The sequence below is a fragment of the Paramacrobiotus metropolitanus genome, unplaced genomic scaffold (genome assembly GCF_019649055.1).
Source record: "Paramacrobiotus metropolitanus isolate TYO unplaced genomic scaffold, Prichtersi_v1.0 Parri_scaffold0000148, whole genome shotgun sequence".
Lineage (NCBI taxonomy): Eukaryota > Metazoa > Tardigrada > Eutardigrada > Parachela > Macrobiotidae > Paramacrobiotus > Paramacrobiotus metropolitanus.
The window spans coordinates 118475-137667 of NW_026570368.1; the positions used below are offsets into that span (position 1 = coordinate 118475).

General features: G+C 43.8%; 2 protein-coding genes and 1 long non-coding RNA gene across 5 annotated transcripts; 2 read left to right on the top strand and 1 right to left on the bottom strand.

The window, feature by feature from the left end:
- Positions 1–4201: 4201 nt before the first annotated feature.
- On the top strand, positions 4202–6485 carry LOC129599557 (uncharacterized). 2 transcript variants are annotated; one of them, XM_055497846.1, is made up of 3 exons: positions 4202–4945; positions 5189–5962; positions 6035–6485. In XM_055497846.1, the coding sequence occupies exons 1-3, from the start codon at positions 4238–4240 to the stop codon at positions 6122–6124; spliced, it is 1572 nt and encodes a 523-aa protein (XP_055353821.1). In that variant the 5' UTR covers positions 4202–4237; the 3' UTR covers positions 6125–6485. The 2 variants fall into 2 exon arrangements, with proteins under 2 accessions (XP_055353821.1, XP_055353820.1); XM_055497845.1 differs by having other exon boundaries at positions 6055–6485.
- A 2046-nt stretch (positions 6486–8531) lies between these two features.
- LOC129599570 (alpha-1-antitrypsin-like protein CM55-ST) lies at positions 8532–9269 on the top strand. The gene has a single exon (XM_055497855.1). The coding sequence runs from the start codon at positions 8532–8534 to the stop codon at positions 9267–9269; it is 738 nt and encodes a 245-aa protein (XP_055353830.1).
- Positions 9270–17054: 7785 nt separating this feature from the next.
- On the bottom strand, positions 17055–19167 carry LOC129599565 (uncharacterized). Of its 2 annotated transcripts, none has more exons than XR_008691924.1 (6): positions 18959–19167; positions 18501–18564; positions 18180–18293; positions 17984–18037; positions 17649–17884; positions 17055–17407 (listed from the first exon to the last, which is right to left on the bottom strand). It is a non-coding gene; the product is annotated as an uncharacterized LOC129599565 (long non-coding RNA). The 2 variants fall into 2 exon arrangements; XR_008691923.1 differs by having other exon boundaries at positions 18117–18293.
- Between the last annotated feature and the right edge of the window lie 26 nt (positions 19168–19193).

Here is a 19193-nt window from a genome sequence, read left to right on the forward strand (position 1 = left end):
TTCAGCCGAATACCGAAACCGCACCTTCTACATACATCATTTTTTGTGTCATGTTTTTAGTTTTGTTGGTTTTACTGTTATTGCTATTTTCTAATAATCATATGCTATGCGACATTTTCAATAGCTTATTAATTTTTAAGTTAATTATACGACACAACGCACGATAATAAGCTGACCCGCGAAGCCGGGATCAGCTAGCCTCCGAAGCAATCAGTAAAAATAAACGAAATGGCTACGCGCGACAGCATCTCGCGCGAGAGTATCTCCCGCTATGAGTTTTGGCTACGCGCGAGAGTTTTCGGGCCGAACGAAATTAAAAACAAAACGTTATAAAGTATTCAATACTTTGTAGTTTATAATATTTGTCATGTCATGACAACCTGTTATTAAATGCTGTAAAAGTCACCTTTGTACATGAAGGTAAGTATCATAAAGTACAAAATGAAGTAACACAATATCGAACCGGCATCTCGCACACTGCGCTGACCGGCATTTCTGTAATAATTAGCCACACAATGACACAGTAATAAAGATCGGCGATCAATTCGAATCCTACGCTGCGGCTTTGCGCGCTATCGAGGAATGGAGTGAGTCAACGCAACAAGTTTTATAAATCCCGGTGGCAACGCAAAGACTTCAGAAACGCACCCACTGCACGACACCTTCCCGTACAGTTCCGAGAAACTGGTATGCATGAAAGCCGGCGTCTATCGTCCCCATCGGCGAGGCTCACTTCCAATAAAAAAACTATCACCGCCACTCCGAAGAGCGACTGTCAAGCAGCTATCCGCCCGCAGCTGGCCAACGGAATGCTGGAAGTCATCCACGTGCCGGCTGCAGAAAATCACAACCACGAGGTGTCGCAGGCGCTAGCACAGCACTTCCCTGAAAGGAAACGGCTGGCTGTCACGGAGGAGAAGACCGTGGAGCATCTGATCCTCGGTCGAGTGCCACCGAGAATTATTGCGAGCACTGTTAATGCTTCCCGTCTGTCGAGCGGGACAGCCGGAACTGTCATCACGAAAGATATATACAACAGGGGAACGAAGATATATACAACAGGGGAACGAAGATACGAATGGACAAGAGGCAAGGGCGGGAGGAGCACGAAATTCTCACGGAATTTCTGCGGGAACACAGGCAGAGATATGCAACCGGCACTTGTGATGTAGTCGTGGCGGAAGACGGAACAGATGCGTTGCGCATCGTTTTCGTTCAGACCACTACCATGAAGCCAACGTTCTCTCGCAATCCTGATGTGACCTACATATAACACAAGCTGCGCAATAACTGCTACAGAGCTTTAACTTACCTGTTTTACGTTTTGGTTGAAAGTGATTTTTCTGCTACGCAATGCATTTCCTCAGAGAGGCGGGCTAGAACTTCCTGCAGAGTTGGCTCTGTGCCAGCATAACGACTAGTGTTACGCTAGAATTCGCTTTCATGTCCGCATGCATGGAGGTATCATCGCTGTACAGTGGTGATAATCATTATGTGTGCGCCTTCTTTAACTCTCAAAACCCTGGCGTGGTGCGAACTGCTCCACCACAAATGCCCACCGATGCTTTGAAATTGAAACCTAACTTCCTGTTCTCTTATCCCGACACCAAAGGCCAGATGGCCATCGAATACGTCCCTGTGTACGCCCAGTTTCCCGGCAGTAACAACTGCTTGGTATATGCTTTTGCGTATGCGTATGACGTTTTGTTGAGAAACAGGTCCAGAGCGCAAATTACGCCCGGACGAGGATTTCCGACAGCGGTTCTTAGATATCATACAAACAGGAACACTGACACCTCCTCTCGAGTACAGGGAAGAAACGCACGAAGGAAAACTTCTGTGACCAAAAATAATACTGTCGTAACGGCAGCTGATGTACTGCTTATAATTCGCCGGCTGGGAATGCCTACCGGTTTCCGAACGACTGCGGTGTGACTGGTTTGAAGTAAATTGACTGATGCGACAATTTAATGCACTATAAACAACTGAAATTATGTCAAGAGCCGAAATTATGTCGAAATACAATACATTGATTATATTCATAAATAGTGGCTCCAAAAAACTCGCGCGTAGCCAAAACTCATAGCGCGAGATACTCTCGCGCGTAGCCAAAACTCATAGCGCGGGAGTATTTTCGCGCGTAGACTCGCGCGAAAAATAAAACCACTTACGCATATAAGCGGTTCAGCAAAAACTGCGTTTGCCTCATTGCCATCAGCCTTCTCTACGCACCTTTTGGCTAAAAATTACAATGTGTGGGTGCGGTCTTTTGCGATGGCTGTTTTATGACTAATAATTGATAGTTCGATGCTTTCAAATAACAATGCAGCGAAAGTTTTTTATTATGGCTTCAAAATTCTCGTTAGCAGAGGGTTGAACTGCCTCCTTCGAATCCATGAATAATCTCCATACCTCCATTTGTTTCCAAAATACGGCCAACGGTATACGATTGAGTCTATCGGCATCCACGAGTCAAGTGTTCAGTCGACTTGAAAGTCCGTAAACGGTGACAGATTGAACATCAGTGAAATTCGTATAACTTTCACATGGTATTACGAGTTATGAAAAAGTGTCGAATCTATTCTAGTCATATTCGAGGGACTTTGATAATGTTTAAAGTTTAGTACATTTTACATAGGGTACGGTCGACTGAACGGTGGTTCATCGTTATGCTGGCTGCTGTTGAAAGATTCGACTTCGCACTGGTTCTGCCTTCTTCCAGTTTTTGTTTGCTCGGAAATCTGGTTAGGAACACAAAGGACGGAATATGGGTATATCGCAATCCTTTCCGCGAGGCCGTAGGTGAGTTTGCAAGATGCCGGTGTCGTTTTTTACAACGTCTGGTCTGAGTTTGGCTTCCTGGTGAACTGTAACTGTGGGAGCAACCGGATTCGGGCCATGGAGCCGTGCCATACTGTGGCCACAATATGCCGATCGCAACAGCAAACACCAAAGCTATGACACTATGGCATTGTGAAGCCATCTTGACGCTTGGAACTTGAGCAGTTATTCGCTGATTCACTTTTTAGCTTTCGGGCAGTCAACTTTATACACTCATGCTTCAGCGAGAATAATAGGTGATTAATCAACATCAACTACTCTGCAACACAAAAAATGTGAAGAATTTCAATTACCAGCGGCTTTCAGGTTGTTTGTTCCAAAATTTTGCAGTGTTGAGCTGCTTGGACATTCGCCTAAATCTCATTAAACGTTCTCTTAGGCATTGTGGTACATCATATACGGTAACATCATACATCATACTGCTCGTTAAATCTGCTTATCAATAATGTCCTGAGTCATGACAGTTCCAACAAGTACATAGTACATACAATAAATACTCCTTTACATGCACTCCCATGATACGTACACCTCCCCTATTTTATACCGGACCTCTACCGGGCTTCGCCTTTGCGTATTGAGGAGGCTTTTGAATTTTCGATGTATCTGAATTACTGTGCAGTCGTTAAGAAGTTATTGTGTTTAAAAAATACATTGAAAAGGATTGCATAATCATAAAACCACCGGAAAAGATAGTATGTATCCGTTTTGATATTGTATTATTTCGGTTTCGCCGGTTTGTCGGCGCTTGCGGACGGTAAACAGTAAGCGTCCCATCTGGCGTGGAACAGATAATCTAACGCAGTGTTTCTATTCCCGATTCACGAACCGAACACTTTCCCGAATTCCACCAACCACAACCGATGTGTGGCGCAATAGAAGTCACCAATGAGCCCGTTCTCCGCGATGTTAATTACGGTACGCTGCCGTGTAGCACTGTCTCCAGTAACGCATCAGCAGAATTTCATGCCGACACCTTCCGCCTGTCGTTTTCGTAGCATTTGCCTTCATAGCATACGCATTCCCTTTAAGTCACGGAAGCAAATTCTTGTTTATCCCGGCGATCGACGATCACTGGTGACTGTGCCAGCTTGGCTTTACTAATGATAAAAAAATATCTCGCAGTTGCTTTCAAATGTAGCAATTTAATGATTGTCTGTTTGCGCATTTTGGCAGATGTGCACAGCCTTTTAATATTAAGCAACACAAGCAAGTGAGGCTACTGATTAACTAATCAGCGGCGTCTGGTGAATAACAACACGATGCATGGAGCAAACTGATAAGATACGGCACAACAGATGGTAGCGGGAATGCGTGCTTAAAGGATGATATACTGTATTTCTCATTACAGTTGTAAGTTGTACTTGTAACATCCACCGCTTCTTGTCTGTGCCAAGACATGCTGAATTTCGAAAACGTACTACACATCTGGAACTCTGTCAGTCATGAGAAAGCACGGTGTTTCACCTCTAATTTGTACGAAGATGACCACCGTTCGGTGGACGCATGGAATGCAGTGGATGTGGAAGTGGATGGAATGCTGCAGCACGGCCACGTGATCGACATACAAGATAGCGATCCACTGTGTCTGATCGTGGATTTCGGTTGCCCCTCTCAACAGTCGGTGTCAGTTGAATACGGAAGGGCATTCGGCTGCTCCAGCGTTCCGGCAGACGAGCGGCCGAAAGTCCGGAAAAAGAAACGCGCACCAGAATTAACGGAGTACCCAGATATGCAAGCCCTGCTGCGGGCCTGTCCTGATCAGCCTTGGATATGGTATCCAGCCAGAATAATCATTCCACGCTTGATAGGTTTAGCGAACTTCGTGATAGTGGAAGCAACATTAGCCGGTCAGGTAATCCGTGAAATACTTCCTCGAGTCCAGATTCGGCCATCGCCATCCGCATCTGAGCTCCGGAGTAGAATAATCCAGCTGGGACATTTCTTCATTACGCTGAACAGCCTGGGCGACAGGTATCTAACGGTGGTGACGGATAAGCCAATTCCTTCGGACCAAGGACGCGAAGGAGAGCAGCAGTGCGTACTGATCGCTTACCTTCGTTATATGCAGCGCCGCCGTAACAATCTTGCCAAAACTCGAAATGCGGTACAAATGCACATTGATCACATTCCACTTTGCTGTTTGCTCATTAGGAATGCTTCTGCTTTATAATGCCGTAAACACAGTCAATTGCAGTGTCAGCCAGTCTAGCGCGCAGCTGTTGAAGCTACAACATACATGCAAATGCTCATTTAGCAATAGCGGTTTTACTGCACATCGTACTCGTACTAAGATATCGATGTTAAACATCTTTCTCTGTAAAGTGCTTTTTTACCCGCTGTATTGCAGGCAGTGACCGGTGAGTTTTGCCATGTATCGGAAACAGACGATGGAATGGGTACTATGTCTGGCGCCTGGGAGCGCGGTTTATTACTGCCAGTTGTGCTTTTGGCGGAAGTCTTCCAGTCAATGGATTCCATTCATCGGCAGCAGTGCCGGCGCGTCTGTCGCCTGTGGGGGGACATTATCATCTCTCCGCTGGTTGCTCAACACTTTACCGTTGCGCTGCCAACACCGGTTTCCAATTCGGCCGACTATGGCCGCGACCGGAATGTTAATTACGTTACATACAGCTGCATTTTAAAGCAAATTACCAGTGCCACGCGAACCATCTGCTTGCGAGATAATGATTATAATCGGCACGAAGTCGTCGCTCAATTGGATAGCGACACATTGGCCGGTCAGACGATGCAGTATATTCAACAAATCCTGCAGAATGCCGGTATTCGCATTAATCGGTTGGTGCTGTATCGGCGCTCAATGCAGATGAATCGCCGATACTCCTTAGCGGCAAATATTGACGACACAGTGGAGCTGTATTCCAGTCTGGCGTCCTGCTGTGATCACATTATTTGGAAGGAATGCCAACTGGGTCGCGACGCTGTAACCTTCAACTTTCCTCGTACGGTCATCAGCCTTGATTGCGTAAATGCTTCAGGGCTATGGGAAACGTTTGATCGGCACATTGCAAGCACTGGCCGTTTGGATTTAGAAGGGATTGTGCAGTGGACGTCTGGCGCGATTAGAGAGGGAAATAAAGAGCATAAAAGAAAGCTCATCCAGGTATTGGCTTCGCAACAGCAATTAATAAAAAATTTGCTAATGTTGTTCAATATAATTTCATGTCAACGGCAGTGGCCGGTTCCTTTCCACAGATCCTTCAGGAATATCAAGTCGGTGATCCGCGCTCATCCGCCCATTATTCTAATACAAAATGGACTCTGAAGAATCTGCAGAGTTTGGATACTACGAAACTGAATAAAATCTGTGTAAATGCCTTATCGCATTGTGCCCCGATGGAGTACCAATTCATGAGTGAAAGCTCGGAGGAGGACCAGGAGTCGCAGGATGATGATACAACTTCGGAAGCAGAAAGTGAAAGTTCTACGGAGGAATCAATCGATGATTAGCAGTAATTTTAGCAAATAAGCTATCACGAATGATCCTAGTGCTTATATGGTTATAATCGGTTATACGTATTAATGTATTTTAAAGAAAATAACAGCCTCACGTACTTCGCTAGATCCTGAACAGGAACAGCGTTGTGCTTCAGTGTTCGTTTATAATAATTAAAGTACTACACATTCTTTTCCATTCATGCATACACAGAGCTTTTGGTAATTCGCATGTCTTCAATGACAGAACAACTATCCCGTGGTTGGCTGCCTTTACTATTTTCCGATGTATCTACCTGTATGTCGTATACATTTTCAACGACACATCGCGGTAAAGTGTCCAAGCAGATTTGCTTGAGATGAAATGGGCACGCCCGAGTTTACTATCAGCGAGCACGGTTCGATACTGCCAGTTGCGATATTGGTGTGAGTTTTCCAGGCATTGGATTCCATCTCTCGGCAGCGATGCCGGCGCGTCTGTAGCCTGTGGGAAGATATTGCTACTTCGCCGCAACCTGCTCAGCAAGTCAGTGTAGCTTTCCGGTCTCACTGCATGTCTATCATTTGATTTCGAATGCGTGGAATATTATTTGACGTTCAGTTGCATCCTGAAAGCAGACTACTAGCGTCCCAAAAACAATATGTGTGCGGGATAACAGAATATACATCAGTACACAATCAGAGCCACTTTGGACCTCGGCGCACCCACCGGTCAAACACTGCGTTATATCCAAATATTTATGCAAACACTCGGTGTCTGTGTGAACCGTATAGTCCTGTATCGGCATTAGCTGCAGATGCCGGAAGACCGGTATTCGCTGGCTGGGAATATTGGCGATATGGTGAAATTTTACTCCAGTCTGGCTCAGCTGTGACCGCCTTATTTGGGAGAAATGTCATGAAGTCGGTACTTTCTTAGTTATTAATAATTTATTAACCGTTGATTAGTATGACAACTGAATGAATGAATAATTAAGTATAACACAAATAAGTACAGTAATACTACACTGACGCGGAAGACTGACGCTCTGAGTAGGAATTAGTTATAAAAATAGAAAACATTTATGCACTGGCAGAGCGTATTTCACCGAAGCATGAGTATAATGATTGACAAAGATAACCCTCTTTATTCCTTGATTTCTACAAATGAATAAAGGCAGCTACATATGAACTACTGTATTAGATGTGCAACAGTGGCGAGAATTAGCATGCTAACGAGGAAGCCGCGTCGCGAGTTCGCGACTACGCACTCGATGACCAACCAAAAATATTGTGCCGCATGAAAACTTGTTTCGTTGCCCACTCACGTTTCCGTGAATGTGAAAAAGTATCACTCAAATCTTGCGACACTAAACTTAGCAAGCGCTTAACTGTGTCCAAGAAACAATGCACTCAATTTCCTGGATCATTTCATTTGAAATCCGCGTCTTTCATTCCGAATCAACACGCTAATTCAGCGTGACGTGGCGCAGTAGACAGTTATGTTAAGCTCACTCACAACATACGCACAGCTATAGTACAGCCATCCGTACTGGCTGGTACTGGTAGTGACCGGTCAGTGCTAGGAGGTAATACAGGCTTATTTCCAAATGCCGGGTGCAATTGTAAAACAAAACGCGATTGATTACTGCTGCAAGCCAAAAATATCGATCGTCTGATATTTGCAACTGCGGCGCTTTATTTTCCTGGCATTCGCTCGCACAACGTCCATCTGGTCCATGCGGCAGGGGCCTGTCTATTACTGCTTTCGCTAACTCGGTCAGCGTTATTGATTAAAGCCATTCTGAGCATCTTGGCTGGTTGTATTATCGAAGCATGTACGTGCCATCATGCTGCACGATTCTCTGCAGGCTGCAGCTGATGTCCAAATGCATTCTTAATTTCATAGCCTTAGAGAACTCGCATCAAACGTTTCAAGGATTGATAAGTATTGTCGAATAAGTATTGGCTCAGCATGTAACGAGGATAATTATTCTGATAATAGGAAATACATAATTTTCCTCTAACAACCAGGATATAGATGATTCTATCCCCTTTTAACCCAAACGCAGTACTAATTTCGTTGCAGCGGTCATTAAATTACGGAAACTCTTCTACCGCAAATTTTAATTGGAATTGTTGTCGTCTTTGCAACGTCTTAAACCAAAAACCAGTTATTTTTATTAAAGCCGATCTGCGAAAGTTTATTCCAACCGGAACACGGTGTTGCAGGATAAAAAGAAAAATTCGCAGAAGCTATGGGGAAATTTTTTGATGTCTTCAAAAGCTGTTTGGGACGTCGGCCGCACGAATCCCCGAAACGCGTGCGAAAGGAATACCGACGCTACACTACCGATTTCAGCGTCAACCCGGGGAGCAGTTTCGCGGTGAAAATGTTCCGAGCTGTAATTGGGACAGCGGACACTCCGGATGCCAATATGGTCATCAGTCCATACTCAGCGGAAGTCATTTTGGCGGCAGTTCTTCCCGGAACCAATGGTGAACTGAAATCCGCCCTAACAACGTTATTATGCCAAGATGGAAGAGATCTTTCCGAGTTGGTTAAGCATCTGGAGGCGGTAAATACGGACGGTGCACTGAAATCAGTTAATGCTGCGTTTTACGACGACAACTGCTGCCTGGCTCCAGAATATCAGGAGGCGATCGAAACCCGAATGAAATTCGGGTTTGTTAAAACTCCCTTTGGAAATTCGCCCAGAGAAGCAGTAACGACGGTGAATAGTTTTGTGGCAGAAAAGACTGAGGGAAAAATAACGAGTCTGCTAAGCGAAGTCGATCCGAAGACGCTGTTAATTCTGGTGAACTTCATTGATTTCTCCGGTCCGTGGGAATTTCCCTTCGATAAAAACAAGACGAAAAACGGGACATTTTATTGCCCGAAGGATGTTGAGAAAACGGTGGATTTCATGGAAAACAAAGAAGCTTACCTCCGTGCACTGCCTCGCCACCAAGGCGAAGAAACGGGATACCCGTAGATGATAGTACTCGATGTCGTGGACAGGAAATTCAGTGTGATGTTCATATTGCCAGCAGAAAACACTGGCGGAATAACCAGTTTAGAGCAGGACTTAACTATTGAAAACTCTTATTGTGACGCGAAAACACCTGTGAAACACCGTATCATATTGTTATTCCGAATTTTCGTATTTGCTACGGTGCTGACATGAAACCGGCCGCGAATGCGATGGGGTTGCAGGAAATGTTTCAGCCGTCTGAGACGAACTTTGGTGGCATGTTTGAGGATGACCGACGGCCTAAACAGGTTGACCAGTTCCGGCAAGAAGTGGTTATCGGTAAGACCGTAAACTTGATAACAGTGTTCGTTTTTTCTGTAATTATTATCTGATGTTCTAATGTCACAGAAGTGGACGAATACGGTGTGAAAGCGTCCGCCGCTACGTGTTGTGGGTTCGGATACAACTGTTTACCATCCGGACCGAATGTCGTGGCTAATCGTCCATTCTTGGTGATCATCTGGAATGAGATTGCTAATGTTCCAGTTTTATGGTATAAAAACTGGAACATTAGCAATCTCATTATGGTATAAATTTTTATGGTATAAAAACTGTCGAGGATACGCGTGGCCGTATGGGCGCCACGCGTATCCTCGACAGCGAACAGCGGTGAACCCGGATGAGGCTTTAATGCCGAATCTAATGCGCACCGTGGCGCAGCAACACCAGACTAATGAGGAAGGATCCTGCAGCCAGTGCAACTGTGCTGCAGGTCCGTCAAAACAGCGCAGCAATGCGCGGGGTGGAAATCCCCAGAAACAGCGAATAGCTACTCAGGAGGGCGGGGCGTCCCGCCCTTACAATGGGTCGCATCACGGATCCCAGTTAGATTTTTAATGGGACCAACATCATGACCAAATTGTCCTGGACCAAATTCAAGAAAAATGCGACAGCCGCGGCTTAGGCCGTATTTGGTGGCGAATCAGGACTCACCCGCCAACTTAGTATCGTTCACCTGTATAAATATAGTTAGGGAATTGCATTGAATTAATTGCTCCTATGTGCGATTTGCTGAACTTAGTATCTGACGAATCGCTCTCAGCTTCACCCTTTCGACTGTTTAGTCGTGTAAATGGAGGAGTAAATTATTACGAACCCATGGTCTATGCGTCGCCGTACCGGGTGGCCCAACAAAATGGCGGGCTAGTTTTTCATTGTGAATTGGCCCCGCCCCACGTCCGATTGACTTCATTTTAGTTTCATTCGAAAGAGAAATTCTTCAAACATAGAACTGCTTAGTCATATTAACCGTAAACAAAGATTTAACTTTTTATTGAATTATTTTAATGAAATAGGTAGAATTTGGCGGTGACCCAGAATCGAAAATTTGATTTTCCCTCTTAGCAAATTAAAATCTGCTATTATTCAGCTTGGTAGAATAAAATTTGTCGCTTTGATATTTCAGGTAGAGGGATTGTTTCTTGTATTTTTACTGTAAAGAGGTGCGGTATTCCGGTCAATGCGTTCGGTCCAGAAACTGGAGAGCTGGAACGCCGGACATTTAATTTTCGTGAAATCCTCCAGCACCATTTTCAAAAATCAATTTCTTACCAACGCTGTAGAAGTGGATCTAAAACAAACTTGTTTTTATAAGAACAATATCTTAGCTACACATAACACCTAAATTACCCTGTTTTGTTGCAGCCTGCCATGCAGCAAAAAATAATTAGTAAAAACGCTCAAAAATTAATAAAAAAATCGGCATTTTTGCCAAAAGTGAGTCGAGTGCATTGCTCCTCCAATGCGAGCACTATGGAAACCCATTTTTGTAGGCTGATAGAGTACGTCTGTGACATACGTCATTCTCTACATGAAACAGTTTAAAACATTAAAATAGTTCATATGGATAATAAGTGACACACAATTTTAGAGTTCAAATGCTGGGTCACAGTACGCTTTTGCACGATTTCAGTTGGCGCAGCTTTTGCGAGCGTGTCACAACTTATCCAAAAAAAATTTTGTACGTTTAGTAGCCAACAAAATCTGTAATTTAATGAATCTAAAACCATTGCTGTACGACAACTGGCTCACCAACAGCAAACAAAAAACTGAGACCGCCATTTTGTTGGGCCACCCGGTAAATATACGGTGCAGAATGGCTGGTAATTTCAAGCATGTGGTGACCCTTGTTCGCCGATAGCGGTCCCGTTATCAACGACAGTAAAATGGCTTCACTTGCTTTGGCTTGGTTTTTTGCGGCACATTCCATGGGTGTAATTGCAAAAGACTCACTCGACAGAGTACATACAATGTACGACAAAAAGAGGTTGAACCGATCAGTCGGTCCGCGGTTCAGAATAACCTCGCAACGACACGCCACCACTAAAACTTGGACGCTTACTCACTACTTTCAGACGCTCGCGCTCCGTGAATATCAAAGTGCAGTTATACTAGTTGCATATCAAAAGGTGTAGAAAAAAATTTTAAACTTTTTGATACTAAACCTGTGGCTGTTTATGGTGAACAGCACAAATTCTAGCCATTTTGCTTTCCCATAGACTTAAGCACTGATTGCAAGCCAAACGGTTATGCGCACAGATCCTATGCTGTGCCTACGAGAAAGCAAAATGGCTAGAATTTGTGCTGTTCGCCATAAACAGCCACAGGTTTAGTATCAAAAAGTTTAAAATTTTTTTCTACACCTTTTGATATGCAACTAGTATAACTGCACTTTGATATTCACGGAGCGCGAGCGTCTGAAAGTAGTGAGTAAGCGTCCAAGTTTTAGTGGTGGCGTGTCGTTGCGAGGTTATTCTGAACCGCGGACCGACTGATCGGTTCAACCTCTTTTTGTCGTACATTGTACAGAGGACAAAAAGTAATCGGGTCACCTTTTGGTGGCTTGGCTAAACAATAATTATGACTGGTTTGCATACAAGCGTACAGAATCTGTGATGGGCTTTAGGATTTCACAAAATGACTGCAGTAAATTATGATTTATCTATATAAATCCTAATATTCGACGAAGATTGCTGGATTAAGGCATATCAAATAATTGCTGGGGTTAACCATTGTCATCGACAAGTATTATTGCAGTATAAATTTAATATTTTTTTTCCGTTTTAGATTCTACGCGGGGAATCTTGCTAATAATATTACGGAGTGCGTACGTTTATTATGAGGGTAGTAATGCAGAGCTACTGCAAATGTCCACAAACTAGAGTAGACAACTGGTGTTCGGTTTATTGGTTACTTACGCGGGCTTCCCGATTCTAGGGAGACCCAAGAAAATATCAGCCAGCTTCAGTGTGTTTCTTCTTACAGATTAATTGCTTTGTTGCTTCATCAGTTGCTTCATCTCGAAAATGTTTTAAATTAAGCTGAGAGTTGCAGAAATAGAATAGTTGTGGAAACAGTGTGCCATACGACCAGGAATGTCCTGTTTTATCACCTTAACATATACCTCCTCCTTTAATTAGGAATATCGCTGTCCGACGCTATGGTACGACTAGCAACAGTATTAAGGAAATATCAAGGAAATAGATCTGTATTATGACCGGCCGCCCCGTGGAACTTGGCTAGAAAAAACCGCAAAGCCAATTAAAAAACCGATTTCAACATTAAACTCAGCATGTTCTGGAAGGGTCCCACATGCATTTTGTTTTCAAGAATATCTACCCTAGGACCATCCCTCGGATGCCGATACCGGTACAGGCGTAAGTTCAAGGTGACATTGAAAGACCCTTTAAAACATTGTTGCGTGGAGCAATATGACCATAATTAAAATTCTAATGTAGAGGAGTGTAATAAAAAAGAATCTTTTCAAATAAATTTACAAAAGTTCCAGTTTGTTACCTTTCTGCAAAGCACTCCAAAGTGGATTAGCTCCAAAAACTGTTAGCAAAACAAAAAAAACACCAGATTTATTTGTGTACAACTACAGTCCACCAGAAGAGACAGTTCGACAGTTCACTGCATAAATTTTCCTTACATCGAAAATATCAAGAAAATTTTATCGGCTGGAAGCCTTCACAAGGAGAAGTGTGTCGGTATATGGAAGTGATGCATTTATATGCACGGAAACTTCAGCTTTCGCGCGCTCTGTTGCATTAAAATACGTATACATGTTTAGTTGTTTACAATGGATATGAACGAAATGCTGTGTCAACCAGTGAGTGTTTGCCACGTGCCAGGCCAGCCGATTAAATGGAAATTACAAGAACTAGATTACTGTTACCAGGCCTAGCATTAAGAAAATAGGAGACCGGAACCGACAACCTTGCCGGAACCTGCCCATTGCTGCTCGGTGCTATGGGTACTTGAGCTGTCGAATGAACACAACCACGCAAAGCGTAACACTGATCACTGAGCAAACCTACTGAAGAACAGGAAGGGTACTTGGCGTCCGATCATTTCTGATGAGTAAACGAAAGTCTAATAAGTTACCGGGAACTGGTAGGGACCTCGTATTAGTGCTACCCAGTAAAAGTTAAGACAAGATAAGATGGTTAGCGTAAGACGTCTCGGTGGCGTTAGTGCTACACAGCTGGGAACTTTTGATCAGCACATGGAAAGCACGGGTCGTTTGGAACTGGAATTAACAATGCGGTGGACATTTGGCGTGATAAATGGGGAAACAAAGAAATCAAAAGAAAGCCTATCCAGTACCGGTTTCGCAATATGAACAATTACTGACAAATTTTGGAGTTTTGCTTAGGCTACATTTGTGACCGGCAAAAATGTCCCCCCTGTCCCCCTGGACATTTTTGCCGTGTCCCCCCTGCCACCATCTCCAAAACGGTAACCCTTTAGTCAGAATGGTGACGTGGGGGACCTACAACGGAAAGCTGATTTTCAGGGCGATCGGTGACCTTTGAAAAACTGCCACCAGCGTTACCACAGCGTTACCAGTCCAAAACAGCTGAGGACATCAGTCACCGAAGGGACATTATTGCCGGAACGAATTTAGTGATGTCCGGCATGGGGGACATTAATGCCGGAACGAAATTACTAGTATCCGGCATGGGGGACATTATTGCCGGAACGAATTTACTAGTATCCGGCATGGGGGACATTATTGCCGGAACGAATTTACTAGTATCCGGCATGGGGGACATTAATGCCGAAACGAATATAATGGTGTCCGGCATGGGGGACACTATTGCCGGAACGAATTTAGTGGTGTCCGGCATGGGGGACATTATTGCCGGAAGAAAATTACTAGTATACGGCATGGGGACATTATTGCCGGAACGAATTTAGTGGTGTTCGGCATGGGGGACATTAATGCCGAAACGAATATAATGGTGTCCGGCATGGGGGACATTAATGCCGGAACGAAATTAGTGGTGTCCGGCATGGGGGACATTATTGCCGGAAGAAAATTACTAGTATCCGGCATGGGGACATTATTGCCGGAACGAATTTAGTGGTGTTCGGCATGGGGGACATTAATGCCGAAACGAATATAATGGTGTCCGGCATGGGGGACACTATAGCCGGAACGAATTTAGTGGTGTCCGGCATGGGGGACATTATTGCCGGAAGAAAATTACTAGTATCCGGCATGGGGACATTATTGCCGGAACGAATTTAGTGGTGTTCGGCATGGGGGACATTATTGCCGGAAGGAAATTACTAGTATACGGCATGGGGGACATTATTGCCGGAACGAAATTACTAGTATCCGGCATGGGGGACATTATTGCCGGAACGAATTTACTAGTATCCGGCATGGGGGACATTAATGCCGAAACGAATATAATGGTGTCCGGCATGGGGGACACTATTGCCGGAACGAATTTAGTGGTGTCCGGCATGGGGGACATTATTGCCGGAAGAAAATTACTAGTATCCGGCATGGGGACATTATTGCCGGAACGAATTTAGTAGTGTTCGGCATGGGGGACATTATTGCCGGAAGGAAATTACTAGTATACGGCATGGGGGACATTATTGCCGGAACGAAATTACTAGTATCCGGCATGGGGGACATTATTGCCGGAACGAATTTACTAGTATCCGGCATGGGGGACATTAATGCCGAAACGAATATAATGGTGTCCGGCATGGGGGACACTATTGCCGGAACGAATTTAGTGGTGTCCGGCATGGGGGACATTATTGCCGGAAGAAAATTACTAGTATCCGGCATGGGGACATTATTGCCGAAACGAATATAATGGTGTCCGGCATGGGGGACATTAATGCCGGAACGTAATTAGTGGTGTCCGGCATGGGGGACATTATTGCCGGAAGAAAATTACTAGTATCCGGCATGGGGACATTATTGCCGGAACGAATTTAGTGGTGTTCGGCATGGGGGACATTAATGCCGAAACGAATATAATGGTGTCCGGCATGGGGGACACTATAGCCGGAACGAATTTAGTGGTGTCCGGCATGGGGGACATTATTGCCGGAAGAAAATTACTAGTATCCGGCATGGGGACATTATTGCCGGAACGAATTTAGTGGTGTTCGGCATGGGGGACATTATTGCCGGAACGAAATTACTAGTATCCGGCATGGGGGACATTATTGCCGGAACGAATTTACTAGTATCCGGCATGGGGGACATTAATGCCGAAACGAATATAATGGTGTCCGGCATGGGGGACACTATTGCCGGAACGAATTTAGTGGTGTCCGGCATGGGGGACATTATTGCCGGAAGAAAATTACTAGTATCCGGCATGGGGACATTATTGCCGGAACGAATTTAGTGGTGTCCGGCATGGGGGACATTATTGCCGGAAGGAAATTACTAGTATACGGCATGGGGGACATTATTGCCGGAACGAATTTAGTGGTGTTCGACATGGGGGACATTATTGCCGGAACGAATTTAGTGGTGTCCGCCATGGGGGACATTATTGCCGGAACGAATTTAGTGGTGTTCGGCATGGGGGACATTAATGCAGGAAGGAAATTACTAGTATACGGCATGGGGGACATTATTGCCGGAACGAATTTAGTGGTGTCCGGCATGGGGGACATTATTGCCGGAACGAATTTAGTGGTGTCCGGCATGGGGGACATTATTGCCGGAACGAATTTAGTGGTATTCGGCACTGGGGATAATATTGCCGGTTGTGAATTACTAGGTGTCTGCAAGGGCATTATTATGTACTCAGTACAGCAAAGGAGTGATTCACTAGGTGTGCCCGAATGGGCTTTTCTTAAGCGTTGTGTGAAACTTTGGAATATGGTTGAGTGTTGAAAGGTCAAATCGCTCTTTTGCTGAAAAGGCGGAAGATGATTTTGAGGTATTTTTCAAAAAAATTCGGTTTTGCTGGTTTTTTTAAAAATTACACCTATGCAAATGTGCCTCTTATCAAACAGCTTGAAGATATATTCAAAAAGTTTTGTAAGTGTTGATCGATCAAGTTTGATTACAATGTTTGTTAGCTGAATGATGGACGGTTTTCTTTCCATCAAGTTATCCATGTAGTTGCCAATGCACTATGGTAGGCTTTTCTTCGATGCTTGCTCGTGATTTCTTGAAAACATTTATCAGTAGTAAAGGGCGTCCCGCAAGGCGATTTTGGTCTCTACTTCCCCACTGGACATCCGGACTACAGTTTCTGACGTCATATTATTAAAACAAAAAAAATTCAAAGAAAAATTAAAAAATAAATTTAGAAAATTATATTTATTTACTAATTAAACTCACCAAGGCGGATTAAATTAAATTGGCCAATTTGTAATGTAATCTCAGGAATCCACGCAAAAGCAGCTAAGGATTTAACACAACCACCAAAGCAGAAGGGATCAATCAGCCGTTTGTATTCACCATAGCTGAAATCACCAGATCTGATCTCAAAAAAGCGGACGTCCATAAAACCGCTGAAAGTAAAAACTCTACAGCGTCAATACAGGGGTGTCAAAAGGAAGATCACCACACAGGATAAATAAATGCAAAGGCACAACAGCGGCTTCTCATCATAAACAGTGAAAAAATCAGGAAATATTGCATTCTAACAGGCCTTCCGGAGCGGCTGCGGGAAAAATCTATGGATAATTAAATTCACGACTGCCGCTCGGCACATGCAGATCATCGTGCCGTAGCGTCCATAAAGGGCGCTGTCGTAGAAGTGCAAGCAGATCCCGGCTGCTCCGCCGCAACGCCACAGCGGACAAGAAGGTCTCGTTTCAGACTGCAATAGCGCAGCATAGTGTAGCGTTATGGAGAGAGAAACGCATGAAATTACGTGACAGATTTTAAAGGCGGTGATTAATGAGATCACACTGCATTTTGGTCAAACAAATTTTTTCTTAAATAAAAAAAACTTAAAGAACGTGATCTCGTTGATGATTGAGCCTCGTAATCTGGCACGTAATTTCAACGATTTGTTTATCTACACATCAACAAAATAATTTAACGAAACATGTACTCACACTTGACAGTATAATTTCGGGGCTGTCTGCGTGAAGTACCGCATTTGTTTGTGAGCAAGCGGAATCCGTAATGACTTCGAAAACACTTGGCAGCGCATCGTATTTCAATCAGTTTTCCGTTTGGTGGGAGCGAAGTGCGTGTGAAAACGTGAAAATATCTCGCATGAAAGGAACGGAAGTGCTTGCTCAATGCAAACGTGATCATTCGGGTGCAGAAAATCGAAGAAACACAAAATCTGCGGTGAACACAATATTAGCAAAAAAGATATTACTAACTAATGATCCTAACATATATTAACACCAAGATTGTATTGTGAATTTCCGTAGCGTCTTACAAAAGCCTGATAGAATTCGGTGCTTCACGGGTCGGTAATAACAAACAAATCCACCTGAAAAAAGAACAAAAATAAATAAATTAAAAACTTTTCTTTTGGCTGTCTTACAACACGCCGAATAGAAAATACTTACAACACACCGATTGCATATACAACGATGATACTGAGAATTCTATAATTTCTTGCTCAGATGTACCAGCCTGTTTGTTCTCATAGCACGTGGCTTCGAAATCAATCACAATCAGGTAAACCAGTGCATATTCAGGCTTATTTCCGGCTGACATTTGTCGAACAGAACTACCAGCTCCCGCTATAAGAAACAGTCCCATCAGTTTTCATCCCGTATTAATTCATAATTCACTTTTTAATTCTTATTACATAAATAAAGTAATTTTGTTTTCTTTATGTTATTCTAATTCATTTTTAAATATGTGCATTATCTTTGTGCTGTTTAAAAAAATAACGGAATCTGACGGGTATTTACGTAATTTATTTTGACGATTAAAGTGTGTCTTACCATAAGTTGTTTACCATCGGATTTCAAGAAACGACTAACGTAATCTCGGATGCCATCAATGAATCTGCAATAAAATTATTAAAATCATTACTAAAATATCGATCTGTGCATTCCCACAGGCAAAGGCACACACTCAGCTGGCTTAACTGCACCATGCCTATTAAATTTACGAAAATTTCATGAAAAAGAGGATGCAACTCAGATATTAGTAAATAAATAAAGAGCGACAGTACAGAATATAGGAAGAAATCAAATGAAAATAAAATGAAAATTAAACCGAGAAAATTCAACAGCATTCTGTGCAATTCTACGTAGCATATAAATTGCCATCAGAATAAAAAATACAAATTATTATCAGAAAGAAACCCAGACTGCCGTCAGAATAAAAAAACCAAATAAAAATACGGAGAAAACAGCTTAATTAAGCAAAATCATCTGCCAGTCTGCACTAGGCTTACCTGCGAGTCCGCCAGTCCAACGTCTCCCGTCTTTCGTCCCGTTTACCGTCGCTTTCAGCGTTGTCTGTCCCAAAATCGTCCTCGGGTTCTCCGTCGTCTCTGCTTTTGTCGTTATTCCCCATCGTCTGCTGTTGTGGGCCACAAATTTCTCAGCCCCGCGTCCATTACAGCCCCGCATCTGTCACAGCCCCGCGTCCGCTACAGCTCTGCGTCCCTCACAACCCCGCGCCCTCCG

Excerpts from the sequence above, each read along its gene's own strand:
- LOC129599557 (XM_055497845.1), top strand. The coding sequence starts at position 4,238 with ATGCTGAATTTCGAAAACGTACTACACATCTGGAACTCTGTCAGTCAT. Across the intron at positions 4,946-5,188 it reads TTGCCAAAACTCGAAATGCG|GCAGTGACCGGTGAGTTTTG; the intron begins GTACAAATGCAC and ends GCTGTATTGCAG. Across the intron at positions 5,963-6,054 it reads ATAAAAGAAAGCTCATCCAG|ATCCTTCAGGAATATCAAGT; the intron begins GTATTGGCTTCG and ends TCCTTTCCACAG.
- LOC129599570 (XM_055497855.1), top strand. The coding sequence starts at position 8,532 with ATGGGGAAATTTTTTGATGTCTTCAAAAGCTGTTTGGGACGTCGGCCG.